The sequence below is a fragment of the Hyla sarda genome, chromosome 2 (genome assembly GCF_029499605.1).
Source record: "Hyla sarda isolate aHylSar1 chromosome 2, aHylSar1.hap1, whole genome shotgun sequence".
NCBI lineage: Eukaryota > Metazoa > Chordata > Amphibia > Anura > Hylidae > Hyla > Hyla sarda.
In genome coordinates this window covers 345685825-345709808 of record NC_079190.1, presented here as the reverse complement: position 1 = coordinate 345709808, position 23984 = coordinate 345685825, and the positions used below count along the sequence as shown (strand labels likewise).

At 38.9% G+C, this 23984-nt stretch overlaps 1 protein-coding gene across 1 annotated transcript in view; it reads right to left on the bottom strand.

The window, feature by feature from the left end:
* The window catches only part of NME7 (NME/NM23 family member 7), a 185791-nt gene that overhangs the window by 84442 nt on the left and 77365 nt on the right, over positions 1 to 23984 (bottom strand). Inside the window, exons 6-7 of the mRNA XM_056558201.1 lie at positions 9626 to 9833; positions 6141 to 6246 (exon numbers count right to left, since the gene is read on the bottom strand). Of these exons, the coding sequence (XP_056414176.1) occupies positions 6141 to 6246; positions 9626 to 9833 (314 nt within the window). The remainder of the gene's footprint in view (positions 1 to 6140; positions 6247 to 9625; positions 9834 to 23984) is intronic.

The following is a 23984-nucleotide window of genomic DNA, read 5'->3' as shown; positions in this document are numbered from 1 at the left end:
ATAGTAGCTGTAGAAAACAAACCAAATGTTTTTTTTTTTTTTTAAAGAAAGACCTATGAAAAAAAGTGTTGTTTTACCTTAATGAGTACATGAATATTTAAATGCTGGCTATGACAGAAAGGTTTCACAACAAAAAATACATCACAGCTTGATGTGTATGCACAAACTAATAAGGAAGTGCATGTTGACCCATAAACACCAATGGTTACAATAGGCACCTAAGCATCACACCTGACATCAAGCAATGGTAACGTGTGGTCTAATGAATCATTTTCATATTCATGATGTGGATGGCCCAGTAAGTGTGTGCAGCACTTATATGGAGAAAAGATGTCACCAGGACGCACTAGGAGACAGTGGAATAGCCTGCTGGGAAAGCTTGGTTCCAGGCATTCATGTAGATATTACAAGTATCACCTGCCGAAACACTACTGTAGACAGTAACAGTATTTCCTAATAGAAGTATAACATTTCAGGCACACTTTAACAATTGTTTAGGAACAGTTTAAAGAACACGACAAACCGGTCAAATGTTGACTTGGCCTCTGAATTCCCCAGATCTCTATCCAATAGAGTTTCTAAGGAATTTACTGGAAAAACAAGTAAAATCCATGGGGTTCCTATCTCACAACTTACAGGACCTAAAGGTTCTTCTGCTAATATCTTGGTGTTAGGCAGGAAACCTTTAGAGGACTTTTGAACTCAAATCCTTGACACATCACAGCTAGCAACACAAGTGTGACCTTCACATTATTAGGTGTTCTGGTCAATCCTTGTATATGTATTTAACTGATATAACATGTTTGGTATAATTATGAGTTAAATTGTGCAATAAATGCAAATGACATACTTGCATATGAATTCAGTCCCACCTACTCTGCAAAAATGGTATTAGACTAATACAAGAGTATCAAATCATGAACCAAGCCTGGAAAGCAAGACAGGATCTATTCAATGCTTTACTGAGAATGGTTAAAGCGTACCTGTCATAGTGCAAAGAAAAGAAAAAAAGTGATATGCACATGATCAGGATTGGGTCCTGAGTAACAGATCATTTTTATGTGTCTCGGACCTATATATCCAGAGATATAAGCATTTATCTGCTGGTGAGTTACTTTTTCATTGTGCAGACTGGAGGGGGCGTGTCAGTCTGTCTCCCTCACAGGAGCAAGCCTGGGCAGTCAGCCAATCAGTGCTCTCTACTCTGTAACCCTTTCCTCTCTGGTTTTATGCTGTGTCATGTGTCAGAGGAAGATACTTGGAGCTTGCCTGCAGTAATCAGAAGACATTAAGGTGAATTCATAACAGGATAAAATGTATAAATATAAGAATAGATCTTTATAAAATTAGTGCAAGGATTTTTTAGATAAAAGTACAGCATTTTTATGAATACCTGTTCTATCTGTTTTATCTTCTCCTAGTAAAGCTGGATGCTAATCAGCATAGCTGTCACTATGTGTGTCATTCATCTTTCACAGACTCCTGAATGTCTAATCAACTTCTTTGTCATTTAGGAGTCCGAGAAGGCTTTGACTATTTCAGCATGCTGGGAGTTGTACTTTAGTAACAACTGAAGCTGCAATGTTTGTAAATAACTGTGTTAGAGCAGTGTTGCCTCCAGCGGTTTTAAAATTACAGCTCCCAGCATGTCCACACATCCTTTATCTGTAGTTTTGCATACACAATAGAAATCTCCTATACTGGATACCGGTATGCTTTACGGCCGGTATCCAGTATGCTGTAAAATCTAGACTAGTCTGTCTGGCTAAAAGACAGGCGACCCCTAGTGGTGGCTATTTTGAGCTTGAATTTCAGGTGAAAATTATATATATATTTTTTTAACAGGTGTATATTGTGAAATGTCATATTATAATGAGTCCTGCAATATATGAAAAGTTTTTAACAATGACAGTGGCTCTTTAAGTGACAGGCTCTTTTTAAGGCTTTGATCATATTTTCAGTGTACTCTGCTGGTATATGTACAGGCATACAGAGGGATACATTGCTAATAAGCTTGCTCATATCAAAAGGACAGTTTTTTGGACTCAAGGAAACGGTGCCCTATAGAAAAATTCGGTGTATATGCCAGGAGGTTTTTTCCATGTATACACCAAAAGTAGGCTACAAATGTGATGTGAACATAGCTGTACTAGAGCCAAAACCCCAATAAAATAGTTTCACAAAAGCCTATTATCACTTGTGTAGTAAAAAGCTAATTATAAATAGATGCATTGTTTTATAGCCAAAGGATGGCATGCATTCAAGAAGGCATTTTGCAGAGGTACAGATAAGAAAGTAGATACTAGTTCAAGGTTGATACAAGCACCCATGGTCACGAAAAGCAATTAATAAAAACAAAGCTACCATAATAATTAACCCATGCAAGACCACTAATATGGTTACTATTGGGTCTTAAAGGAGAACTCCGGTGGAAACAAGTGGAAAACAAATGTTTTCAAATCAACTGGTGCCAGAAAGTTAAACAGATTTGTAAATTACTTCTATTTCAAAATCTTAATCCTTCCCGAACTTATCAGCAGCTGTATGCTACAGAGAAAATTGTGCAGTTCTTTTCTGTCTGACCACAGTGCTCTCTGCTGACACCTGTCTGTCAGGAACTGTCCAAATTAGAAGCAAATCCCCATAAAAAAAAACTCTCCTGCTCTGGATAGTTCCTGACACGGACTGAGGTGTCAGCAGAGAGCACTGTGGTCAGACTGAAAAGAACTTCACAAATTTCTCTGAAGTATATCTGTAGTATATAGCAGCTGATAAGTACAGGAAGCGTTAAGATTTTTAAATAGAAGTAATTTACAAAACTGTTTAACTTTGTGGAACAAGTTGATTTGAAAACATTTTTTTTTTTTACCAGAGTTCCCCTTTAAGCTTGAGCACCATTAAAGAGCGACTCTACTCTAAACGTTGCATGGAATGGATACTTTTATCCTGGACATTAAACCTCCTAGGTACCACGGTCCTAAGTGATTTACAGATGTTTCCCCCTGTAAAGCCATCCGACCAATGACGGTACACAGGTATACATTCTTAAATAAAAAGTTTTCCCTAACAAAATACTTTATTTATGCAAAAAAATAAAAATAAATAAAAATAATTTAAAAGGCATTTCAACATAAATGGTATTGCTGAATCTGTAACAAAAACATTTCTCACATAATTTGTCCTGCATAGTGAATAATGCAATAAAAAAAATTAAAAAAACAGCGCTAGGTTTCATAAAAAGCAGATAGTCACACAATATTTTTTAGAACTTGGGAAACTTTAAATGGGCACGGTCAGATCCCAAACATTTTTATATATTGTTACTGATGGTAATTAAAGACCTTTTGTAATATGGTTGTTTCCATTTTTTTTTTGAATATTTAAAGGGGTATTCCAGGCAAAAACTTTTTTTTATATATATCAACTGGCTCTGGAAAGTTAAACAGATTTGTAAATTACTTCTATTAAAAAATCTTAATCCTTCCAATAGATATTAGCTTCTGAAGTTTTCTGTCTAACTGCTCAATGATGATGTCACGTCACGGGAGCTGTGCATGATGGGAGAATATCCCCATAGGAGCTGGACAGCTCCCGGGATGTGAGTCATCAGAAAGCAGTTAGACAGAAAACAGCAACTCAACTTCAGAAGCTAATAACTATTGGAAGGATTAAGATTTTTTAATAGAAGTAATTTACAAATCTGTTTAACTTTCCGGAGCCAGTTGATATATAAAAAAAAGTTTTTGCCTGGAATACCCCTTTAACAAAGAAAACGTCTCCTGAAAATCCCACCACTAGGGGTCCCCATACCTACTGTGACACTAACCAGTCCTGCAGCATCAGGCTTGTTAAAAGTCTACATATAGGTGGAGGTTAGCTGATATGTCTATGAAACATTGTCACAGAGGGTTAGAGGGGAACATCAGCTGGAAGAGAAGGGTACTTAGTATTATGGGACAGCTTCTTCTTCACCACTCCAGAATGTTTTCTCCCTCTTAATTCCTTTAGTATCCAATTTAAACGTTTTTCTATAAAAACATTTTAAATTAAAAACAAAATGCCAAAGTTAATTGGAGGTAAAAAAAAATATATATACAGTGGCCCCTCAAGTTACGATATTAATTGGTTAATTGGAGTGTCTTAATTCTAAGCATCATGTCTAAAGGAAATCAAGGTCCTGCTCATCACCTTCTCAATAGTATCATACAGTAAAGCATGTTGGAGGCAGAATCATGCTATGGGGGTGTTTTCAGCATCTGGGACAGGGAGACTGGTCGGCGTTCAGGGAAAACTCAATAAAGCAAAGTATAAAGATATTCTTAATAAAAACTGGATCCAGAGCGCTCTGGACCACGGACAGAGCTAAAGGTTCAACTAGAGCTGGGCGGTATGACCAAATATGTGTATCACGGTATTTTTGTAACTTATGGCGGTTCCACGGTATATAACTATTTCTTTCACCCCCACCTCACCCCCACCCCAAATCATGTGACCCGCGAGCGCTCTTCTGCTCCCCCCCAATTAATTATCAGCCCAGCGGGGTACTACTCACATGTGTCACCTGCAAGCACTGCCCTCCTCCTCTTTGTTGGGGGCTGCTAGCGCTGGAACTCACTATACGCCAGTGGTCTCCAACCTGTGGACCTCCAGATGTTGCAAAACTACAACTCCCAGCATGCCCGGACAGCGGAGTTGTAGTTGTGCAACAGCTGGAGGTCTGCAGATTTGAGACCACTGCTGTACGCTGTATCCCTATGCCCGGGCTGCAAAAGATAAAGAAAATAAACTTTAACTTACCTATTTTGGCCTTACACTGGGGACTGGAACGTCGGACAGCCGTCAGCCTATCACCGGCCGCAGCGATGTCCCGCCCCGGCCAGTGATAGGCTGAGCCCACTGTCATGTAAGAAGCAGAGTATAAATAATTGGGGGGGAGCAGAACAGCGCTGGCGGGTAACATGATTTGGTGGGGGGGGGGAGTAGAACAGCGCTGGCGGGTAACATGATTTGGTGGCGGGAGTAGAACAGCGCTGGCGGGTCACATGATTTGGTGGGGGGAGCAGAAGAGCGCTCGCGGGTCATGCATGATTAGTTCCCCGATGTGGGGACAGCGCTGCGCTGGGCTGATTAATTCATTCCCAAGGGGGAGGGGCCAAACCGGTATTGCGGTATGGGAAAAATTAATATCGTGCAGCCCAAAAATTTCGGTATTCGGTATGAACCGGTATACCGCCCAGCCCTAGGCTCAACTTTCAACAAGAAAATGACCATAAGCTCAAAGCCAAGACAGAACAGGAATGGTTAAGGGACAAGTCATTAATGTGCCACACTGCCAGTATAGTGTGTGGAAGGATTGAAGCACATAACAAACAGTTTCAGGTGTTGACTTTGCCTCCAAATTCCCCAGATCTGATTAAGCATTCGTGGTATGAGCTGGACAAACAAGTCCTATACATGGAGACTGTACCTTGTAGTATTTGGCAGGTTGTTTTAACGTTATGATTGATCGGACCAGTAAATCCCACAAATCTCTGCACCCTGTAACAGCTCCACCCGCTGCCCATTCTATTGCAGAGTAAAAGAGAATCAGCCATGTTGGCATTTCTTTGGCCGTTCCACTATTACAAGATGACTCCCCTTTAATTCTACAGAAATAACAGAGCTGGATTAGGCTACTAACTGTTTCCTTATATACATATGCCCAACTTTACTCACTTGTGGGACATATGGATACACTAACATTAAATGCTGGACTTCTTTTACTATCTATACTTGCAAATGGTCACTGCCCATTAGGAAAGAAAGTGTGAAAAATAAAGCCCTGTTCTTACGATTGTTTGGAAAGTAACTGAGAACATAAAATGAAAAATTAATATTTATTCTAGTTTAGGAAAATGGCAAAATCACAGTATAAATATAGAAAAGGGCCAAACTCTGGCCATGTAAAATACAACTGCATGAAAACAGCTTAAACAGAGGGATTATCATATTTCCTTTAAACTGCAGTATGTGACATGGAGGTGGATGTGGTTTCTCATTTATTTTGCTTTTTTTTTTTTTTTCGGAATACGATGAAGACATGAGATAAAATACTGAAAAGAAATTGGATTCATAAAATAACAAAATAAAGCTCTGCTCACCTTCTGATACTGCATGGGGTTTAATAATGCAGCAGGTACACTGGGTGAATTTGGCTGTGTTTTTTGGTCCACGGCCTCCACTGGATGGAAAGAAAAACTCTAACTCCTAGCAGAGGTTACAAGAAAAATAATTAATAATACATACATTTTTTTTTTTTAAGACCTTAAAACAAAACTGCAATCTGTAATAACAGGCTCTACAGAAGCAAAACTCTAATACCAGGATGCTAAGAGGTTTATTCAGGAGCGATGCGTGATGATTTGTTGGAGACACCTTTTTACTAACACTTGGGCTAGGTGACAATTCAGTTGTAATATCACAGAAGACAATGGATCAAAGGACTAAAATTGCATCATACCAAATTCACCTTGCTAAAAAGCTATGGGTACCTTTAGGGTAGGGGGTCACACACACCGCATCCATCATGTATTTCCCACTGCGGGTAATCCGCTGCAACAGGCATCTGTCACCGGCTTTTGATTGACACACAGGGCGACCCGGCCTCAGTCCTGTGTGTGCGGTAAGGTTTTTTTTCCTACAACTATGTACCGAGTCAACTATTTTCCTTGTCAATGATGTATATTCCTACACAGTAACACTGTCCAATCAGTGATGACTGAGTTAGACTGCGTAGGAATACAAACCTTTTCACAATGTTAAAAGGGGAACTCTGGTTGAAAACAATTTTTTTTTAAATCAACTGATGTCAGAAAGTTAAACAGATTAATAAATTACTTCTATAAAAAAAAAAAAATCTTAATCCTTCCAGTACTTATTAGCGGCTGTATACTACAGAGGAAATTCTTTTCTTTTGCGATTTCTTTTCTGTCACAACCACAGTGCTCTCTGCTGACACCTCTGTCCATGTCAGGAACTGTCCAAAGCAGGAGAAAATCCCATGCTTTGGACAGTTCCTATAATGGACAAAGGTGTCAGCAGAGAGCACTGTAGTCGTGGCAGAAAATAAATCCTAAAAGAAAAGAATTTCCTCTGTAGTATACAGCCGCTAATAATTACTGTAAGGATTAGGAATTTTTAATAAAAGTAATTACAAATCTGTTTACCTTTCTGGCACCAGTTGATTAAAAAAAAAAAGTTTTCCACCGAAGTAAAGGGGTATTACGGCTTTATACGTCTTATCCCCTATCCAAAGGACAGGGGATAAGAGGTATGATCACAGGGGTCCGGCTGTTGGGACTTTCATTAAAGGGGTACTCCGGTGGAAAACTTTTTTTTTTTGATCAACTGGTGCCAGAAAGTTAGACAGATTTGTAAATTACTTCTATAAAAAATTTTTAATCCTTCCAGTATTTATTAGCTGCTGAATACTACAGAGGACATTCTTTTCTTTTTGGAACACAGAGCTCTCTGCTGACATTATGACCACAGTGTTCTCTGCTAACATCTCTGTCCATTTTATGAACTGTCTAGAACAGCATATGTTTGCTATGCGGATTTCCTTTTACCCTGGACAGTTCCTAAAATGGACAGAGATGTCAGCAGAGAGCACTTTGGTCATGATTTCAGCAGAGAGCACTGTGTTCCAAAAAGAAAATAATTTCCTCTGTAGTATTCAGCAGCTAATAAGTACTGGAAGGATTAACATTTTTAAATAGAAGTAATTTACAAATCTGTTTAACTTTCTGGCACCAGTTGATAAAAAAATAAATAAAAAAAGTTTTCCACCGGAGTACCCCTTTAGGCCACACTTGCAGTCTGACTAAATGTGTGAACAGTCATAGCCGGGTGCAATTCCTATCTGATCTACATAATATCCCAGTCCCCCAGTCTAATAAAACTTGCAGTATAGTGGGAATGTATTGTGCAGGAATGCGAACAAGTTTTCCTGCTCTCATAACAGCAAAATATGTCGGAATATAATATATGTTTAGACCAAAGTCCCAAGAATGATTTCCCTTCATATTCATTGGTCTGGAACAGGAATCAATATTTTAGGTGTACAATAAGTCATGGTTACAGCTGGAAATAGTATAAAAGGCACATGACTATTTAAGTATATATAAATAATATGTTGCTATGGATAGAGGGTTTGCTTGCATTAAGTGAGCACCCTGCAGTATAAAAGGCTTATGTGGCTATATCAAATGCTATAAAAAAAAAGCCGCATGCTACGCTATTTCGTCTGGTAAAATACCAAACACTGTGGTGGAAGACCAAACAACAGGGTCCACTGCTGTTATTTTACACCTAGGACAATGCAGAACAACAAACAATGACACTGGTGTAAACATTGCCTTACACCATTCATATTTCAGCCTTTTTCTTATTTGCATATTTCAGCCTTTTTCTTATTTGCATATTTCAGCCTTTTTTATTTGCATTACTATGACACTTAAGACCCCCTACACAAAAATGATATCAATGCGTGTTGCATGCAAGAATAGAGAATAAACCTGTGAGCATAAGCCATGCAACATTTCTATGCACAAGCAACAAAGGGGCAAAACTAGCTATTCTACTCTCTGGTGGCATACCAACTTATTTGTATGAATCGATGCATCAAAAATCCTTTCAGGCTACATGGAAAAAGACAGATAATTATATTTGTATTTAACAAAACACTTCATGTTTGCGGATACATCTTATACAGCTATCTATATATGTCACTCATGAGGAAGAAGCATCACTGTTAATATTAACCATCCTTTTTCCAGTCATTTAGAATGGCAGTGAGTGTACAGAGTACAGAGAACTCTCTTAAAGGGGTACTCCGGTGCTTAGACATCTTATCCCCTATCCAAAGGATAGGGGATAAGATGCCTGATCGCGGGGGTCCCGCCACTGGGGACCCCAATGATCTTGCACGCGGCACCCTGTTTATAATCAGTCCCTCGTTTATAATCAGCCCGTCCCCGCGTGACCCCCTCAATGCAAGCCTATGGAGGGGGCGTGACAGCTATCACGCCCCCTCCGAAAGGCTTGCATTGAGGGGCGGAGCGTGACGTCACACGGGGGCGAAGGCGTGATGTCACACGCCGTCGCGAAGACGTGACGTCACACGCCCTCGGCCCTGTGGTCGCCGGTAATCAGACCCGGAGCGAACATGCTCCGGGGACTGATTATAAACAGGGTCCCGTGTGCAAGATCACGGGGGTCCCCAGCGGCGGGACTTCCGCGATCAGGCATCTTATCCCCTATCCTTTGGATAGGGGATAAGATGTCTAAGCACCGGAGAACCCCTTTAAGTCTACAATTTCCTGCTGTAGTTTGTTAAAAAAAAAATGTAAAAAAAGTTTTTAATAATAGTGAATGGGATTTAAAAAAAAAAAAAAAGTCTCATATCACCCAAGCAGAACAATATAGTTCTAGAAAAAGCTGAGTTTTCCTTTTTTTGCATTTGGAGAAATATATGGCAAAAATGTGTGTGGGAACTATAAAAACTCAAATATGTTCTTTTGCATGTATTATAAGGTACATTTCTACTAAAAATAGATTGTTCACAATGGACACAAAGAGCACTTACTCTTGCAGCAGAAGCAATGGAGTCAGAGCCGTGAGCTGCATTTTTTGTTCCATCGGTACCAAATCTAGCTCGTATACTTTGAGGGGATTCACTTCGTGCTACACTACAGTTTGTTGGACCCAATAATTTTCTCCAGGCAGAAACAGCATCATCTCCAATTACTTCCATCGCTACTATTGGTCCACTTGTCATGAAATTGATGAGGTCACTGCAAAAGGAATAGGATTTTTACATTTAGTAAGAACTTAAACTCATCGAGACAAAAAACACTGCATACTACCACATATAAATCTGGAAGACTTGCAAATTGTTCTCCAAAATATTATGGGTATGTCACTAACCTACACTGCTCAAAAAAATTAAGGGAACACTTAAACAGCACAATGTAACTCCAAGTCAATCACACTTCTGTGAAATCACACTGTCCACTCAGGAAGAAACATTGATTGACAATCAATTTCACATGCTGTTGTGCAAATAGAACAGACAACAGGTGGAAATTATATGAAATTAGCAAGACACTCCCAATAAAGGACTGGTTCTGCAGGTGGTGATTACAGACCACTTCTCAGTTCCTATGCTTTGTGGCTAATGTTTTGGTCACTTTTGAATGCTGGCGGTGCTTTCACTCTAGTGGTAGCATGAGACGGAGTCTACAACCCACACAAGTTGCTCAGGTAGTGCAGTTCACCCAGGATGGCACATCAATGCGAGCTGTGGCAAGAAGGTTTGCTGTGTCTGTCAGTATAGTGTCCAGAGCATGGAGGCGCTACCAGGAGACGTGGAGGAGGCCGTAGGAGGGCAACAACCCAGCAGCAGGACCACTACCTCTGCCTTTGTGCAAGGAGGAGCAGGAGGAGCACTGCCAGAACTCTGTAAAATGGCCTCCAGCAGGCCACAAATGTGCATGTGTCTACTCAAACGGTCAGAAACAGACTCCACGAGGGTGGTATGAGGGCCTGACGTCCACAGGTGGGGGTTGTGCTTACAGCCCAACACTGTGCAGGACATTTGGCATTTGCCAGAGAACACCAAGATTGGCAAATTCGCCACTGGCGCCCTGTGCTCTTCACAGATGAAAGCAGGTTCACACTGAGCACATGTGACAGACGTGACAGAGTCTGGAGACAACGTGGAGAACGTTCTGCTATCTGCAAAATCCTCCAGCATGACCAGTTTGGCGGTGGGTCAGTAATGGTGTGGTGTGGCATTTCTTTGGGGGGCCGCACAGCCCTCCATGTGCTGGTCAGAGGTATCCTGACTGCCATTAGGTACCGAGATGAGATCCTCAGACCCCTTGTGAGACCATTTGCTGGTGCAGTTGGCTCTGGGTTCCTCCTAATGCGAGACAATGCTAGACCTCATGTGGCTGGAGTGTGTCAATAGTTCCTGCAAGTGGAAGGCATTGATGCTATGGACTGGCCCGCCCGTTCCCCAGACCTGAATCTGATTGAGCACATCTGGGACATCATGTCTCACTCCATCCACCACAGACTGTCCAGGAGTTGGCGGATGCTTTAGTCCAGGTCTGGGAGGACATCCCTAAGGAGACCATCCGCCACCTCATCAGGAGAATGCCCAGGCATTGTAGGGAGGTCATACAGGCACGTGGAGGCCACACACACACTACTGAGCCTCATTTTGACTTGTTTTAAAGGGGTTATTCAGGAAAAACTTTTTTTTATATATCAACTGGCTCCAGAAAGTTAAACAGATTTGTAAATTATGCAAAAAAGGGTGTGTAGCTCACTTAGGATATGGGGGTATGAGTATTCGAGGTTAAAGGTGATGCCTTCACCCAATAAGGCCTAGAGTAATGTAGAATTAATATGGAGAGTACCAGTCCTCAAGAACACTAAGGAATAAGATATAGAAGGAAAAAGGAAGGAGAAGAGATGTGGATCCAGTAATTATAATTCAATAAGTCAGATGCGTTTCAAGGCCTGCGGGCCTTTTCTTCAGTGACAATATAGTAATAATACTATATTGTAACTGAAGAAAAGGCCCGCAGACCTTGAAACGCGTCTGACTTATTATTAAGCACCTTACTATTAAGTGTACATCACTTAAAATAGACTATACCCGCTCCTTGTGACTTGCAACTGCTGGATGCCCGCGAAATCGGGACCACTGAAATGCGCACATTGTTAGCGCATCATTCAGACATGCAGCTGCTCCCAGTCATCCATCCACAGCCCCGGACGGCAAGGTTCCTGGACAATACCTCCCAAGGCCGGACGCCTCTCCGTGCCAGCCCAGGATACTTACAGCCCACCGGAGAACCACTCACCCAGACCACGACCCGGACTGATAATGCAACTACTGACAGCGTCCGCTATCTGCAGGACACCGCTGCCTGTCAGCATCGCTACCCGCTGACATCGCTACCTGCCAACCATCAAAAACATCGTTATCCGAAGTCCACCGAGGTCTGTAAAGGAGGGTGAGTGGTGCTGTGCACCTACACATTGTTACATTGCCGACACAGCTTTGATACATTTACCTGAGATCGCAACATAGTTGCTATAGCTGCCACAATTGACTCACAGGATTTATGCTGCTACAATTGACTCATAGGATTCATTCAATATTCAACACTGGATAGATTTGGATTAATTATCTGCTTGATTAACTGTGAATGAATTGTGATTATCGAAAGAGACTTCTTGCAAACTCACTACAGTGGATATTAACAATATATTTATTGATTGGTGCTATATAATAATCTTTTATTCATCTTTTATCACATTTACAACTAGTTAATATATCATTTATCTCTGCAAGGAACCTGCAGAGTGATTGGTCATTTTATATCCTATACTATATTTTATATATTATATATTATTAATACATTCAAATTTAATTATAATTACTGGATCCACATCTCTTCTCCTTCCTTTTTCCTTCTATATCTTATTCCCTAGTGTTTTTGAGGACTGGTACTCTCCAGATTTGTAAATTACTTCTATAAAAAAAAATCGTAATCCTTTCAGTACTTATGAGCTGCTGAATTTGAGTTGTTCTTTTCTGTCTAAGTGCTCTCTGATGACCCGAAGCATATTCCCATAGCAAACCTCTTCTACTCTGTGCAGTTCCTGAGACAAGCAGAGATGTCAGCAGAGAGCACTGTTTCCAGACAGATAAGAACAACTCAACTTCAGTAGCTAATAATTATTGGAAGGATTAAGATTTTTTAATAGAAGTAATTTACACATCTGTTTAACTTTCTGGAGCCAGTTGATCTAAAAAAAAAAAAATAAAGTTTTCCCCTGGAATACCCCTTTAACCCCTTAAGGACGCAGGACGTAAATGTACGTCCTGGTGAGGTGGTACTTAACGCACCAGGATGTACATTTACGTCCTAAGCATAACCGCGGGCATCGGAGCGATGCCCGTGTCATGCGCGGCTGATCCCGGCTGCTCATCGCAGCCAGGGACCCGCCGGCAATGGCCGACGCCCGCGATCTCGCGGGCGTCCGCCATTAACCCCTCAGGTGCCTGGATCAATACAGATCCCGGCATCTGCGGCAGTTCGCGATTAAAATGAACGATCGGATCGCCCGCAGCGCTGCTGCGGGGATCCGATCATTCATAACGCCGCACGGAGGTCCCCTCTCCTTCCTCCGTGCGGCTCCCGGCGTCTCCTGCTCTGGTCTGTGATGGAGCAGACCAGAGCAGGAGATGACCGATAATACTGATCTGTTCTATGTCCTATACATAGAACAGATCAGTATTAGCAATCATGGTATTGCTATGAATAGTCCCCTATGGGGACTATTCAAGTGTAAAAAAAAATGTAAAAAAATGTAAAAGTAAAAAAAAAAGTGAAAAATCCCCTCCCCCAATAAAAAAGTAAAACGTCCGTTTTTTCCTATTTTACCCCCAAAAAGCGTAAAAAACATTTTTTATAGACATATTTGGTATCGCCGCGTGCCTAAATGTCCGAACTATTAAAATAAAATGTTAATGATCCCCGTACGGTGAACGGCGTGAACGAAAAAAAATTTAAAAAGTCCAAAATTCCTACTTTTTTAATACATTTTATTTAAAAAAAAAATTATAAAAAATGTATTAAAAGTTTTTTATATACAAATGTGGTATCAAAAAAAAGTACAGATCATGGCGCAAAAAATGAGCCCCCATACCGCCGCTTATACGAAAAAATAAAAAAGTTATAGGTCATCAAAATAAAGGGATTATAAACGTACTAATTTGGTTAAAAAGTTTGTGATTTTTTTTAAGCGCAACAATAATATAAAAGTATATAATAATGGGTATCATTTTAATCGTATTGACCCTCAGAATAAAGAACACACATCATTTTTACCATAAATTGTACGGCGTGAAAACAAAACCTTCCAAAATTAGCAAAATTGCGTTTTTCGTTTTAAATTCCCCACAAAAATAGTGTTTTTTTGGTTGCGCCATACATTTTATGATATAATGAGTGATGTCATTACAAAGGACAACTGGTCGCGCAAAAAACAAGCCCTCATACTAGTCTGTGGATGAAAATATAAAAGAGTTATGATTTTTAGAAGGCGAGGAGGAAAAAATGAAAACGTAAAAATTAAATTGTCTGAGTCCTTAAGGCCAAAATGGGCTGAGTCCTTAAGGGGTTAAGGACATTACATCAGAGTTGGATCAACCTGTAGTGTGGTTTTCCACTTTGATTTTGAGTGTGACTCCATATCCAGACCTCCATGGGTTGATAAATTTGATTTCCATTGATCATTTCTGTGTGATTTTGTTGTCAGCACATTCAACTATGTAAAGACGAAAGTATTTCATATGATTAGTTCATTCATTCAGATCTAGGATGTGTTATATTAGTGTTCCCTTTATTTTTTTGAGCAGTGTATTTTCAGATAGCTAAAAACCATCAGAACGTACAATACTGGCATAATTGACTATTTATGATAAAAATACTGTATACAAATAAGAACAAGTAAAAACAATCTTCAAAATGCCTGTGTGTTAAAGCATTAGGACATTTCTTTTTTTGTTAACTTACACTAGATATTCTTGAAAGAACAACTAGAAGTTCTTCTTCAATATTACCAATTTTTAGACACATTCATTTTATCTATGGAAAATTCTCTTTTCAGAAGGATAAAACTGGAGTTGCACTTTTTATGTATTACTCTCTATAGTATTACTCTCTATAGTTCTGTCTTAAAAACAGAAGCCAGGCCACTGATCAGCTGATCCAAAGTAACCAACAAAGTTTGTTGGGGGAATATATATGTTTTATGTTATATGTTTCAGTGCTATTACAGGGAAACTAGCATTATTGGGGTATTTCAGTCTCACAAAACTTACTAATATTACTAATACTTATTACAGACTGTACTGGCTTCAGCATATTTTATGTAATTCACCCCGGAAGTTGTGTTGTTCTTTCATTTTTAAAGGGGTACTCCGGTGAAAACTTTTTTTTCTTTTAAAGCAACTGGTGGCAGAAAGTTAAACATATTTGTAAATTACTTCTATTAAAAAATATTAATCCTTCCAGTACTTATTAGCTGCTGAATGCTACAGAGGAAATTCCTTTATTTTTGGAACACTGATGACATCACGAACACAGTGCTCTCTGCTGACATTTCTGTCCATTTTAGCAACCATGCATAGCAGATGCATAGCAGATGTATGCTAAGGGCAGCATGGTGGCTCAGTGGTTAGCACAGCTGCCTTGCAGTTCTGGGGACTTGGGTTCAAATCCCACTAAGGGCAACAATAAATAAAGCGTTATTATTATTATAATAAAGTCAGCAGAGAGAACTGTGGTCGTGATGTCATCAGAGAGCATTCCAAAAAGAAAAGAATTTCCTCTGTAGTATTCAGCAGCTAATAAGTACAGGAAGGATTAAGATTTTTTAATAGAAGTAATTTAAAAATATGTTTAACTTTCTGCCACCAGTTGATTTAAAAGAAAAAAGGTTTTCACCGGAGTACCCCTTTAATGTGGTGCTGTCTCAAGCTCTCTGGCTCCTTTGTCTTTTCAGAGACAAGGCATCATCATCATCTGCTGTCTCGGGAGGCTTGCTATATTTTTCTGTAGTATTTTTATGGGGTTTTTTTTTGCTTGTTTTTTTACCTGACGTTGGCGTACCCCCTTTAAAGGTCAGCTGTTCAATATACAATGTAGTGTAAGTCTGAAAGAGTTGGAGAAACCTTTAAAAACAACTTTATGCTGTGTCTTATAGATGGAATACCAATCAGGGGACCCTACTCCACTTATTATTGTGAATAATTCTAGAAGTCATTTTGCAAAGAAATTTATGCAACAGAACTGTGGTCCCCAACCCAGTCCTCAAGGCCCACTGAGGAAAAAATTCAAATCCCGGACTGTTGGTGGGCCTTTAGTACTAGGCTAGGGACCTCTGCAGTAAAACATAAAATAGATCATGTATAGTAATAGAATTGTTCTATCTATTTTTCAGCTCACAGAGAAACTTTTTGTTCGTATAGAAGTTGAAAAAAACAAAAAACAAACACATTTCCCACTCTTAGCAAAATGCAATACACTACCAAGTTTCCTTTTTAAAATCTAGACTTTACACATTCTGTCAATTGACTTAAAAGTGTAAAATTCTATATTTGTCAGTCAAAAGAATGCCTGGTCTCTTGTAAACTAACATTTTCAAGCTTTTTTACATGACTCAATATGCAATTTTACTTAAGTAACTGACTTGCAAGCACATATAAAGTGGATATATAAAAAGGTTATACATTCCCTTATTAAAATTTTAGAAGCCAAAAGATAAATAATAAACCAATAATATACCAGTGTAACCTTGCTCCCAATGCAACCAATGAAATTTAACTGAACAGCAAAAATACATCTAGGATACGTTCACACATACAGGATCATCTGCAGGATATTTTCTGAAGCTGATTTTGCTACCCATTGACTTCAATGGGTAGGAAAATACAAAGCAGCAAATATGCTGAAAAATACAGCACGTGAGACCCTACTGTTAAAGTAGTTCTCCAAGAATTGTATAAAAATACTGTAAAAAATATGCTACAGTATAGGTGTAAAAACAAGGTTTTAATTAGTAAATGTTATTATTTTTCTTTGCTTGTTTCATCAAGGGTGTTAGGTATAATTTATAGAACATGGCCACTTCCACTTCATCATAGGGGCAACCAGTCCCAAAACCTAGGTCTATTGGACATTTCTAACAAGACGTGCCATGACGTAATAGAGACTAAGGGGGAGATTTATCATTGGTTTACACCACACTTCAATGTTCTAAATGACCCTGCAAATTTTGTAATTTTTTGCAATTATCCATAGAACATCTTTCAAAGTTGTCTACTGTTTGGTGCACCATACCCCATTTTTTGCAGTGGAGCTGTATTTATAATTTGCGCAAATTAAATTTAAAAGTTTTTTTTGCACAAAGCCTACTTTTTTGCACAATCCTACACCACCTAATAGGACACATACAAAAGCGTCAGATGCCAGAGCACCTAGCGTAAACCAGTCTCTGCAGCTCACTGGTCTCTATAATTGCGCAAAATTTATCAAGTCCTGTGCACCTTTTTGGTAAATTTTGAGCAACTGTGCATACAATACACCAAGCAAACGGGTAAAATCCTTACTACCTTAAACACCAACATTAATAAATGTCCCCCTACCTGTACCTGTAAATATAGGTACTTCATGACCACATGAATGACTGCCCGTTACCCTAATGATGTTGCAAATGCAACAAAACATGCAGATGAGGCAAGTTTACAGTGTTCTTAATACAGGTTCAGAGATACTGGCAATATTACATTATACACTAAAGTAGAGTGCACACAGACACAATATTATATTATACACTACAGTAAAAGTAGAGTGCACACTGACACAATATTACATTATACTGTACACTACAGTAAAAGTAGAGTGCACACAGACACAATATTACATTATACACTACAGTAAAAGTAGAGTGCATACAGACACAATTTTACATTATACACTACAGTAAAAGTAGAGTGCACACTGACACAATATTACATTATACTGTACACTACAGTAAAAGTAGAGTGCACACAGACACAATTTTACATTATACACTACAGTAAAAGTAGAGTGCACACAGACACAATATTATATTATACACTACAGTAAAAGTAGAGTGCACACAGACACAATATTATATTATACACTACAGTAAAAGTAGAGTGCACACAGACACAATATTATATTATACACTACAGTAAAAGTAGAGTGCACACAGACACAATATTACATTATACACTACAGTAAAAGTAGAGTGCACACAGACACAATATTATATTATACACTACAGTAAAAGTAGAGTGCACACAGACACAATATTATATTATACACTACAGTAAAAGTAGAGTGCACACTGACACAATATTACATTATACTCTACACTACAGTAAAAGTAGAGTGCACACAGACACAATATTACATTATACACTACAGTAAAAGTAGAGTGCACACAGACACAATATTATATTATACACTACAGTAAAAGTAGAGTGCACACTGACACAATATTACATTATACTCTACACTACAGTAAAAGTAGAGTGCACACAGACACAATATTATATTATACACTACAGTAAAAGTAGAGTGCACACAGACACAATATTATATTATACACTACAGTAAAAGTAGAGTGCACACTGACACAATATTACATTATACTGTACACTACAGTAAAAGTAGAGTGCACACAGACACAATATTACATTATAAACAACAGTAAAATTAGAGTGCACACAGACACAATATTACATTATACACTACAGTAAAAGTAGAGTGCACACAGACACAATATTACATTATAAACAACAGTAAAAGTAGAGTGCACACTGACACAATATTACATTATACTGTACACTACAGTAAAAGTAGAGTGCATACAGACACAATATTACATTATACACTACAGTAAAAGTAGAGTGCACACAGACACAATATTATATTATACACTACAGTAAAAGTAGAGTGCACACAGACACAATATTATATTATACACTACAGTAAAAGTAGAGTGCACACAGACACAATATTATATTATACACTACAGTAAAAGTAGAGTGCACACAGACACAATATTATATTATACACTACAGTAAAAGTAGAGTGCACACAGACACAATATTATATTATACACTACAGTAAAAGTAGAGTGCACACTGACACAATATTACATTATACACTACAGTAAAAGTAGAGTGCACACTGACACAATATTACATTATACTGTACACTACAGTAAAAGTAGAGTGCATACAGACACAATATTACATTACGGTATACACTACAGTAAAAGTAGAGTGCACACAGACACAATATTATATTATACACTACAGTAAAAGTAGAGTGCACACAGACACAATATTATATTATACACTACAGTAAAAGTAGAGTGCACACAGACACAATATTATATTATACACTACAGTAAAAATAGAGTGCACAGACAATATTATACACTACAGTAAAAATAGTGTGCACACAGACACAATATTATATTATACACTACAGTAAAAGTAGAGTGCACACAGACACAATATTATACACTACAGTAAAAGTAGAGTGCACACAGACACAATATTATACACTACAGTAAAAGTAGAGTGCACACAGACACAATATTACATTATACACTACAGTAAAAGTAGAATACACACAGACACAATATTAAATTATACACTACAGTAAAAGTAGAGTGCACACAGATACAATATTATACACTACAGTAAAAGTAGAGTGCACACAGACACAATATTACATTATAAACAACTGTAACATTAGAGTGCACACAGACACAATATTATACACTACAGTAAAAGTAGAGTGCACACAGATACAATATTATATTATACACTACAGTAAAATTAGAGTGCACACAGACACAATATTATACACTACAGTAAAAGTAGAGTGCACACAGACACAATATTATACACTTCAGTAAAAGTAGAGTGCACACAGACACAATATTATATTATACACTACAGTAAAAGTAGAGTGCACACAGACACAATATTATATTATACACTACAGTAAAAGTAGAATACACACAGACACAATATTATATTATACACTACAGTAAAAGTAGAGTGCACACAGACACAATATTATATTATACACTACAGTAAAAGTAGAGTGCACACAGACAATATTATACACTACAGTAAAAGTATAGTGCACACTGACACAATATTACATTATACTGTACACTACAGTAAAAGTAGAGTGCACACAGACACAATATTATATTATACACTACAGTAAAAGTAGAGTGCACACAGACACATTATATTATACACTACAGTAAAAGTAGAGTGCACACAGACACAATATTATATTATATTATACACTACAGTAAAAGTAGAGTGCACATGGACACAATATTATATTATACACTACAGTAAAAGTAGAGTGCACACAGACACATTATACACTACAGTAAAAGTAGAGTGCACACAGACACAATATTATATTATACACTACAGTAAAAGTAGAGTGCACACAGACACAATATTATATTATACACTACAGTAAAAGTAGAATACACACAGACACAATATTATATTATACACTACAGTAAAAGTAGAATACACACAGACACAATATTATATTATACACTACAGTAAAAGTAGAGTGCACACAGACACAATATTATATTATACACTACAGTAAAAGTAGAGTGCACACAGACACAATATTATACACTACAGTAAAAGTAGAGTGCACACTGACACAATATTACATTATACTGTACACTACAGTAAAAGTAGAGTGCACACAGACACATTATATTATATTATACACTACAGTAAAAGTAGAGTGCACACAGACACAATATTATATTATATTATACACTACAGTAAAAGTAGAGTGCACATGGACACAATATTATATTATACACTACAGTAAAAGTAGAGTGCACACAGACACATTATATTATACACTACAGTAAAAGTAGAGTGCACACAGACACAATATTATATTATACACTACAGTAAAAGTAGAGTGCACACAGACACAATATTATATTATACACTACAGTAAAAGTAGAGTGCTCACAGACACAATATTATACACTACAGTAAAAATAGAGTGCACACAGACACAATATTATATTATACACTACAGTAAAAGTAGAGTGCACATGGACACAATATTATATTACACACTACAGTAAAAGTAGAGTGCACAGACACAATATTACATTATACACTACAGGAAAATTAGAGTGCACACAGACACAATATTATATTTTACACTACAGTAAAAGTAGAGTGCACACAGACACAACTCTATCACAAGAGAGAGACAAGCTGGGTAAGTACATTACCCATAACAGCCTGCAACTATAGGGAGACATATAGGTGCAGTAATATATGTGGCATATACTATAGTGTATAATGTAATATTGGTAAAAGTGTAGGAAGCATTTAGCGGTCTACATGTATCCCAACAAAATAAACTGACTACAACTAAATGACGGCCCCAATGGCACATGCAGAGGTAATCTCGCTACAACAAATTAACCCAAAGGATTAAACAAAGCCTCTATATTGCATGTGTCTAAAACTTTACTTTTATTTTGTTACCAAATAATAGAATAAGTGAGGAACCAAAAAGTATTAAAACCACAATTCCACTGTTGTCATAAATTTGTATAGTGATGCCTAGGTCCTATTTGGTCACCCCATACTAGTGAGTCAGTCGCTCAGACTCAAGACTCCTATTGCAGGTTAGTCAGTGTGGTGTTAAACTTAGAGATTCTCTGCAAACTGGATGTCACCCAGAATGCAATAAGTGACTCTCTATTACAGTGGTTCTTAACCTTGTTGGAGGTACTGAACCCCACCAGTTTCATATGCGCATTCACCGAACCCCTCTTAATTGGAAAAATAAAATGTGATTTTTTTCAAATTCAAAACATAGGAGGTATATATTTAAGTATATATTGACACATAGGTGCACAAAATGAACAAACCCATTAAGAACAAAGAACAAAACCATGAAAACATGATTTTCACACAAAAACATAATGAATATTTACTGCAAATCAGTGTGACTTCTGCTGTTGTCTTTCAGAGACAACTTGGCAAGTGCCACTCTCATGTCATTTTCACAACAATGGCAGTGTTCCCCCACATTAGGCAGGCAGTGTTCCCCCACATTAGGCAGGCAGTGTTCCCCCACATTAGGCAGGCAGTGTTCCCCCACATTAGGCAGGCAGTGTTCCCCCACATTAGGCAGGCAGTGTTCCCCAACATTAGGCAGGCAGTGTTCCCCCACATTGGGCAGGCAGAGTTCCCCCACATTAGGCAGACAGAGTTCCCCCACATTCGGCTGACAGAGTTCCTCCCCACATTAGGCAGGCAGTGTTCCCACCCCACATTAGGCAGGCAGTGTTCCCACCCCACATTAGGCAGGCAGTGTTCCCCCACATTAGGCAGGCAGTGTTCCCCCACATTAGGCAGGCAGTGTTCCCCCACATTATGTAGGCCAGTGGTCTTCAAACTACTGACCTCCAGATGTTGCAAAACTACAACTCCCAGCATGCCCGGACAGCCAACGGCTGGGAGTTGTAGTTTTGCAACATCTGGAGGTCCACAGGTTGAAGACCACTGATGTAGACAGTGTTCCCCCACAGACATACAGCCTCCAGCCATATGCAGTGTATGGCTCGGGACCGGAGGTCGGAGCACCGAAGATGACGTGCCGCTGGTCACTTACCAAGCTGGCCAGAGCGCGTCTTCCTCCTTCTCTATCCTCTGGTCCTCGGTGCCTTCGTTTCCATGGGCGCATGCACGGGACGTCAGTGACATCCTGGCATGCGCTATGTCCCGGCGGCCTTGCGTTTTTAAACTTAACACGGGGCCACAGGAAGTTAATAGTGATGGGGGGGAATTGCCCTGTCGCTACAGGACGGGCAAACACCGACTCTGGTCGGGGCCCAGGGCCAGCTTGGGGCCCCAAGCAATTGCTTGGTTTGTCTGTCCTGTTGCGACCTCCCCCGCCGAACGCCCGGGACTGACTCACCAAACCCCTGGGGTTCGATCGAACCCAGGTTAAGAACCACTGCTCTATTATATAGTCACTTATACATGTGACATTAGGTCAGTGTTTGCACACACTATATAATAAAGATGTTGTGACCACTTGGTGTCTCGCACCTGCTGTGCACCGCAGGCGTGAGCTATTCAGCCTGGACCATATTTATTGGCTGATTTTAACCATAGACTGCAGTGGAGTTGCTACTAAAATACAATACTGTCCCACCCCGACATGTTTCGCCACTAAATGTGGCTTTATCAAGGAGACTAACAGCAATGAATGTCAGGGTAAAGTGAGCCTATTTATATGGTGTCACTATTCAAATTTATGACAACAGTGGAATTGTGGTTTTAATACTTTTTGGTTCCTCACTTATTCTATTACTTGGTAACAAAAAAAAAAGTTACGTTTTAGTATTAGTGTGACACATGCAATATAGAGGCTTTGTTTAACCCTTTGGATTAATTTGTTGTAACAAAATAAACTGTACACACTAATGAGTAGCAAACTGTCCTGTGTGCTAGGACAGATTACATCTGTGGTAAACTGACAGCAGCCATGTTGGATTTTTTTTTTTAAACATATACTAATGTAATTTTTTTTTTACAATTCCCATAGAAACACTAAAGTACATACAATCCCTGTTCATACTTAACATAGTCATAAAACAAGAAAATAAAAATTAACTGTTGTAGATTTCCTCTAAATTTCTGGTTCCAACTTCTAGGACAGAAATGGCCCATAATGGCTTACAAGGTATTTCAATTAAAGGGAACAAGTGAGAAGTATACCTCATTATGCAGTAATCTATACGGTAAAGGCAGTCACCTAGTACCAGCTAATGGGTACAGGGGGCTGCCTACCGATGTCACTGGGTAAAAGTAAAAGCTGGTGCACCACATATCAGCAGTCCTGTGGATTCTGTTGTGAGAACATTGTACATTGGAACTAACTTTTCAAGAGCTGACTCGGAAAATAAATCACATGACTTCTAATGATGAGTGGCAGATTTTCCGGATAAAATCAGGTCCATACCCTTAAAGAGAATCTGACTGCTAATTCAATCACACTAAACCCATACTGGGTTATAGTGAGGGTGAAGAGCTGTAATATGAGGGGTTACTCACTAAAATCCGTTGGTAAGATGGTGCGTTCTTCAATGAGCCCCAGCACCCAATGGAGGCTAATGAAGGCCAAGGGTAAGCTCTCTGCTCTCTGTGTGCTCACTCACGGCATTCATTAGCATAATAAAAAAGGGGGTGGGGCCGAGGGGGAGCTCATTAGGAATAACATTTT